The 7,203-nt window shown below is 39.7% G+C and overlaps 1 protein-coding gene across 2 annotated transcripts; it reads right to left on the bottom strand.

The window, feature by feature from the left end:
• Positions 1–459: 459 nt before the first annotated feature.
• On the bottom strand, positions 460–3,708 carry LOC131678947 (endoplasmic reticulum junction formation protein lunapark-B). 2 transcript variants are annotated; one of them, XM_058959402.1, is made up of 7 exons: positions 3,224–3,708; positions 3,001–3,091; positions 2,466–2,695; positions 2,208–2,407; positions 1,765–2,145; positions 1,490–1,705; positions 460–1,429 (listed from the first exon to the last, which is right to left on the bottom strand). In XM_058959402.1, the coding sequence occupies exons 2-7, from the start codon at positions 3,025–3,027 to the stop codon at positions 1,224–1,226; spliced, it is 1,260 nt and encodes a 419-aa protein (XP_058815385.1). In that variant the 5' UTR covers positions 3,028–3,091; positions 3,224–3,708; the 3' UTR covers positions 460–1,223. The 2 variants fall into 2 exon arrangements, with proteins under 2 accessions (XP_058815385.1, XP_058815384.1); XM_058959401.1 differs by having other exon boundaries at positions 460–1,432; positions 3,224–3,704.
• Between the last annotated feature and the right edge of the window lie 3,495 nt (positions 3,709–7,203).

Raw genomic sequence — 7,203 nt, 5'->3', positions numbered from 1 at the left:
ATTCTGCTTTTTTCTGTGGTGTGTGATTATTGTATCCTCTGTGTAGGCATCACCTTGCCGCGCCAGTGCATCACTAGGGTGAAATGCCATCACTGCGGACCGGAAGGTTTCTTCACTTTCAGCCCTTTTGCCACTATAAGGAGCTTGTCTTTTGAGACTCGATTGTCACCAGCATTTCCATTGTCTGTATCATGGTACGGTGTAGGCGGCCTGGTGGTGTAAGTACAAATAAACAACAAACGCTATCAAACCAATAATTCAGAAAAAGGTGCTTTTCTTTCTGTCGATTTATTAGTGATGTACAGACTTTCCTTTTGCGATCCCGGCCGCCATTTTTTATACCGAGTGTTGCTCGAAATAAAAGAAATAATCTTTCCAACGAATAAATAAAAGCAAAGTTCAGCAAATGTATGGTGGATAATGTAAGGTTATTTCTCTTTATCAATAAATATAGAACTGTCCAATGCAACTAACAATGCTTTATTTGTCACCATCGCTATATCAATGTGTTGTATGCTTTCTTATAAAAAGGATAACAAATCTACATTTAGTATAAACACTCAAATTCAAAAGCTCAATAAATTAAATTTTGCATTTTCCTTCCCACTCCTTTGCTTACAGTAAACGGCCAGCCACACGATTCCTCTAAAGCTTATCCCATCTAGTATAACATGTCCCTTTTTATCGGTTTGCGTGTATAACTTTTCGACCGTTTTTTTAAATAGAAATTTTCTGGTCACATAAATGCTTGGCCCTCTAATGCTTTTGAATCTATTTACTACGCAATGAAATCTACCGTAACTGAATAACTGCCTCAAATAAGAAAAAAATGCTTCATCTAAATAATCACCATCGAAACTAGACGCGAGTACAACTATGAAGATATAATTAGGAATTAAAAAAAACCATCAGTGTCAGAACTATGGAAGTAAAACTGCTGCTTCGGTTAAAATAAGGAAAAGACGAGTAAGAAATCAAGCAAATTACATCATTTTGCATGAGACTAACTGCTTTCTTTGTATGCATAAGATTAACTGCCGGTTAGCTCGAAGATGACTCCGTTGGACATGGCTTTGCTGTGTGTACTGTTCTTCATGAACTGTAGCACTATACAAAGTCATGCAAGGAGTTTCGTGCAGTCTGCGCATAGTTTGTAGAACATAGGCTAACAAATCTGGGAGCGTCCACTCCATGGCTTGTGCAGCATAGAAAATAAAATGTTTTCAGTCCGTTCTCATTTCAGCCGCGGTCGATATGGTTTCCTTACTGACTAAAATCTCTTGATTGTCAACTTCCGGTTCCCCTGCACAAGCTTCAGGCTCCTCCGGTGGTGCAATTAACGTTTCGATTTCCGGATCACTGTCGTCACTTTCCTCGAACACGCCCTCTTCAACAGGGGCTTCGGTTTCTGGTGTGTCATCCTGATCGGCTGCTGCAATGAGGGGAGGACCATTATATTCAAAAAAGCTTAACATTTTATAATTACTACCAGCTACGGGTTCTGCAGAGTGACTATCCTCGGGCGAAGACGCTTCCGACTCGGATACTGACTGGCTAGACCGGCGCAACTCAGCTAACTTATCCAATTGAGCCTGCTCGAACGGTAGTCTAGGAGCCACCGGCCGTTGTTTCTTCGCCGGATTGATTGCCCCACAGAAGGCACACCGGAAGGCAGTATATTCGTACTCTTCCTGTAGAGCCATACCTAAAAATATCGGATTACATTGCTGTATAGATTATAATTACTCCCAGGTTCAAACGCACCATTATGCATCGTACATTCTCTGCAAATCATCGCAAATCGACTGTTCGGTCCATCACCGACCAGATAGTCGACCATTTTCTCGATTACCCCTTTCTCACTGTGATTGATGATGGGAAAAGGCGTACGTCGGTAGGGCATCGTTTGTGGCCCTCCTATCCCAACAGGTCTGTGAATGAAGCTGGCTGATTGCTGTTGATACGCCATCGGTGTAGGTTGTCTAACGTTCACATTAAACCCGATCGGTGTTGCTGGCATCGGTCGAGCCCCGATCGGTGTCATTTGGGGACCAGGCGAAGACTGAGGCGCCATAGCAGGCCTAAGCTGGGGAACTCCCTTCGGAGTCACGGAGAGGAACTGAGCTCCCTTGGGAGGCGACAGGGCTGATAATAAACGGGGATTAACTAGATGTGATCAAATAAAAAGGAAACAAATCGGTACTCACAGCTTAACGACTGCGTCTGTGCTTTGTGTGATTTTTCGCCAAACCTGTTCAGGATATCTACCGCTACCTTGTAGGTCTCTTTGTCCATTACTTTTTCCAGTATTTTTTTCTTTTCCGCCCGCAACTCTTTCAGCTCGTTTGTGTTTATTATCACTTTCCGCTCAAAGTACCATGCCAGGCTTTTCTTAACCAAAGTTATGCTGTGGAATTTTATTTTACTTATGAAATGGAAGTATTAGTTAATGATCCACGACTTACATCATGGGACAAATTAGCAGTGGCAGCGAATGAACAATCCGTTCGTTCCATGTTGGCGGAAAGAATGCAAAATAGTACACCAAAAAAGACAGCACGTACAGCCCGATGGAGATGACCAGAAAGTTGCCCACGAATCGTTTTTGCCGAGCTTGAGTGCTGATCGTGTATGCTTCGATGTCTCTGATTTTCTCCTCCAGGTTTTCCAGTTTTTCGTAGGTTGTTTTCTCTTTCTGTCATTAGGAAGTTGAAAAAATTGAATAATTAAGTGAATGTGTAGCGCCTATGAAATGAAAACAAAAACGGAATCCGGTAAGGCTCGGAGTATTATAAAAAACGCAAACGATGCGCTTCAGTGAAGGATGTTACGGACTGTGAAAATGATCTGTTGTGATTATCATTTGAAAAGATGGAGTCTATCAAAGCAAATAGTTACTACCTATTTCCTGATTAGTTTAGATAAATTACACAAAAAACCACAGGAACCATTCTAGGAAAAAAGACCGGCTTTCGCTTGCACTGCATAACCAACACTTACCCGAAATCTTGATATTATAGCACCCATGTTGGCACTATTTACTTAATTTATGCGCGTCGATCAATTTTGTGTATTCGGTCGAATTAATTGCCTGTAAAAGTAACGAAGCAAGTATTAGCCGTGGTATTTATTTCCCAATATATGAAAACTCGGATCTAATTTTAGCTGTCCATGACGGAATCCAAAAATAAACAGCCTATCGCTGTCACTTTTTGCGGCGTACCTCGGTTCGGTTTTTGATGAGAGATCTCTTGGTAGTTATCACCACTAGCGCAAAATCACTGCTACCCGGCTATAACTTTTCGTCCTTCTTATCAGCCCTTCAAGAATGTTATTAACTTTACGGCGAAACACAATCGAGTGCACCAAATAGAAGCTGACCACGCAATCACCAACAAATAAAATAACAAAACGTTCACGTACTTCTTCAGCCAAAACTTCCTTTCATTTTTTCCACTTGGGCTGGCCCACACGCTTCTTATCGACAGTGCACCGCTGTATGGAATAATTGAACACCGAAAAATATGATATTGAACCCGTATATGCTTTCACGACGCGGACATTGAATTTTGTGTTTTGTTTGATGGTAAATTTTCGGTTTCACCTACGATGACGCCTTTTATCCTCTCTCGGCTCTTCGCTGATGCACAACAGACTCAACAATCATCGATCAAAAATTGAAAGGCGGATTATCTGAAAGTTTTTTACTTGTAGAATCTACGAGCTCTTGTCTCTTTTTATCGCGATCATTTTTAAAAAGAGGAACAAAGAAGGATATTGCACAAAGTTTTTACCCGGGAACGCATTTGTCATTTTTGCTAAACCCTGAACCGGTTGCATTTTGCCAAAACCCTGAACGGGATGCCAGATATTTTTTTTCAAAAGTTTACAAAGGAATTTAATTTATGTTTGAAAAACTATTTTTCAAAAAAGTTATTGTTAAAAAAAAACAATATTAAAACCTGTTTTAATCCACCTAGTGGTGCAATTGCGCCTTTCTCATTTATCCAAACTATGATTCATTAGCTGGTTTTGTTCAATAGAAATTGTGGAAATGTCAATTATGTTGTCAAAAATGTTGGTAAAAATAAGAGTTTTCCACTCTTAGCAAAAAACAACCAACGCATACTCTTAGTTTAAAAATAAAACATTTGTTTTGAGTACTATTCTTCATTTGCTTAAAAGGAAAACTTTTACCAGAGACTAATTGAGACGACGGACTCGCGAGTTTTCCATGGCTCAAGAAGTACTAGTGCATATAGTACTAGAGGTCCCTCGAAATGTCAAACAGAAAACGCCTTGCTAATCAAGCATGCTTTGCTTATCCGGTTGTTCAGTTATTGTTTTTTTTTCGTTGACAACAATTCTTTCTGCAAAGAAAATCTTTCATTCTCATCATTAATTATTTTAACGGAGAGCTAGAGCTAAAGCTAGTATTTATTCAATAAGCTTATGGTTTCGGATATTCTATAGCAGGATAAATCTTAAAAGGACAAAATTTCAATACCACCTCGAACTGCAGGAATTTAATTTGATCAATGACTCCAAAAAACGACCTTGAGCCTTAGTGCATAATTTATCATCAGTGAGACATTCATTTCTTGCATTTACTGACGCTTAATTTTAGTTTTTAATCAATTGAACTAAACAGGCACGTTTTGATCCTAGATTCAACTACAAGGAGTGCGAAGAAAAAATGGCCAAATTGGATTCCGCTTTTTTGTTTTCTTGCTATTAGCGATTTTTTTAAAGATAGTCGAAACATTACATTTTAAAGGTTCCGGGACAGAAAATACTGCTTTAACTAGCGCCGCATTCCATTGCGACACTAATTTCGGCACCATATCATAACACCCGGCAATAAGAGCAACACGACGTCCGGAATATTTAAACGTCTTAAAATCCTTGACCTAAGCAAATTTCATTTTCTAATCTTTGTTGCACCTGGGACACTGAGGTACTGCTAATTTCGGAGATTATGATCCATACAGTGTGCGTCAATCCTCTCAGGCGACAGCGTCCCGAAACAATAATAACAATAATATAAAGCTTTCACCTGGGGCTAAAAAATGTTCCTGATCACACTCTGCGTGTTAAAAATTATTCAATTTCCCTTTAAGAATAACCATTGGCATCTCCTCAACTGTGCATCAATCTTTTTTTGTAATTTTCTTTCACGAATCGACGATTCGGCTTTTTCTGCTCTCATTGCTTAGGTAAAAAGCTTCAACACATTAACATGTAAACAACTGATGCATGCAGCAACGATCGTAGCAACGCTTAATAAACAACCACTACCAACTTTACGAGTCTGATGAAAATTCAGATTATTAGATTGGTGCGTGAAGGTTGGCAAAACTGAAGGGACCGTCCCACCTCTACTACTTCAAAAAATCTAGTATACAATGTGCCATAGAATGGTGAGTGCTTCTTCCTGAGTTGGTAGTCTCGATTAGTCTCTGCTTTTACTTTGATTATTATTCTTGATTAATTTAAAAGTTTTACTTTCAACCTAATAGTTGGCGTTGGTTGTTTTTTGCTAAGAGTGGAACACTCTTACTTTTACCAATATTTTTTTTCTGTGTGTATTGCACTTAACTCCCATCACACGTCTACCACGAAAGTAGACGCAGACTCACTTTAAACAAAAAAATATAGGGGAGACCGGGGCTAGTTTGCGGTGTTTTCAGTTTCCATTTTTTTACCGCTTTGAAGTAGATAGATCTTGCAAAATAGAACATGCGCGTAGCCAACATCCCTAAATTGTGTGACGCCGAAATCCCGCCAATTTACCCCGGTGTAAGTTGGCGGTATGTATGAATACGCCAGAAAATGTAGATTCAATTATATCAAAGGTTCGTGCTTAATATCTTTTCAATAAAATTGTACATTAACCGACAATTTCCAATATATTTCAGTCTCAATACCCCGGTCAACGACACGACCTGACACTTCACGAAAAATTCCGAAAAAAAGTGTTCACGAAATTAATCGCCAGTTACCAGTACATTGAGCGACCCCTCGGTAATGATAAAATATGAATTTCTCGCGCAACACTGTCTCAATTTTCTTAATGTTTATTTGCATACCCTAGCAACCAACATCCGTAACAGCTAGGAAAGAAAATATTGTTTTGTTTGCTACAAGAATCAAACGCGAACTCGGACAAGGGAAGCTTTTGCTGGACTTTCTCTTTCGGTATGTATTTACCAGTAGCATCCCTCCTCCAAACATTCCTTTGCATATCTAGATGTCCTTATCAATTCACAGAACAAACATAATGGCACGTCATGTTCAATCGGCTAACTGTTTGGAATAAGCGCTCATCATCGGTTTCATGGCAGGGAAGTGAGCAGGCAAAAGAAGGCATCGTTTTTTCCGCAAGGTCGCTCTGGTCAAAATTTCAGCGAATTGCAAGGAATAAACTACCCGAGGGACAGTACCCGTGCTGATTCAGGACGATTTCCCATACTTTGTACCTTGCTATTGAATTTTAATACCCGATCGAAACGATGGCAAGCGCTGCCGATAACTGGGTCAAAAAGACGACGGATCAAGAAATTTCTGCACTCGGTAAGTGATGTTTTGTTATAACCTATTTTTGAAGCGATCATTGGGATGGGATTTGAATTTTTCTTTTTAATACAACTAGGTTAGCGAACTGAGTACATATCACCAAGGATAAGGATTCAGAGCCGGCAGCTGGCAGTCCAGAGAAAGAGAATGCGGAAAAACCTAGTCCACTGGCAGTAGAACCAAAGCTGCACCTGATGTTTGGAGTTCGGTAGCTACTGACTCTAGCAGCTCCTGAAGAAAAACAAGCTGCAAGAGAAAATGGAGAAACAGCTTCCTCCGCGGAAGATGCAGAGGCATTCAAGTAAGTCGAAATCTGCAGAAAATTTTGATTAGGACATAAGGAACATTGAGAGCCTCTCTTTGTTTACTTTCTCTTTCGATTATTATGACGTCACTATAACACTTTGCACAAATTTTCCAGTACATAGCCGATGATTTTTACTAAAATATTAGGCAAAGAGTTGAGTACTAAATATTGAAACGACCGAGTAATAAACAGAAGAGAAAGACCCCAAAGGGAATCTCATTGTTGCTTACGTCCTATTCTAAATTTTCTCCCGAAATATTCTGTATCAGCTTTAAAATTATCCATGACTAATCTTTTAGCCCGGCGGATGCAAGTTTGCT

The sequence above is a fragment of the Topomyia yanbarensis genome, chromosome 2 (assembly GCF_030247195.1).
Source record: "Topomyia yanbarensis strain Yona2022 chromosome 2, ASM3024719v1, whole genome shotgun sequence".
In the NCBI taxonomy this organism is placed as follows: domain Eukaryota; kingdom Metazoa; phylum Arthropoda; class Insecta; order Diptera; family Culicidae; genus Topomyia; species Topomyia yanbarensis.
Note: the sequence above shows the minus strand (reverse complement) of the source record. Positions and strands in the feature narration are given on the sequence as shown.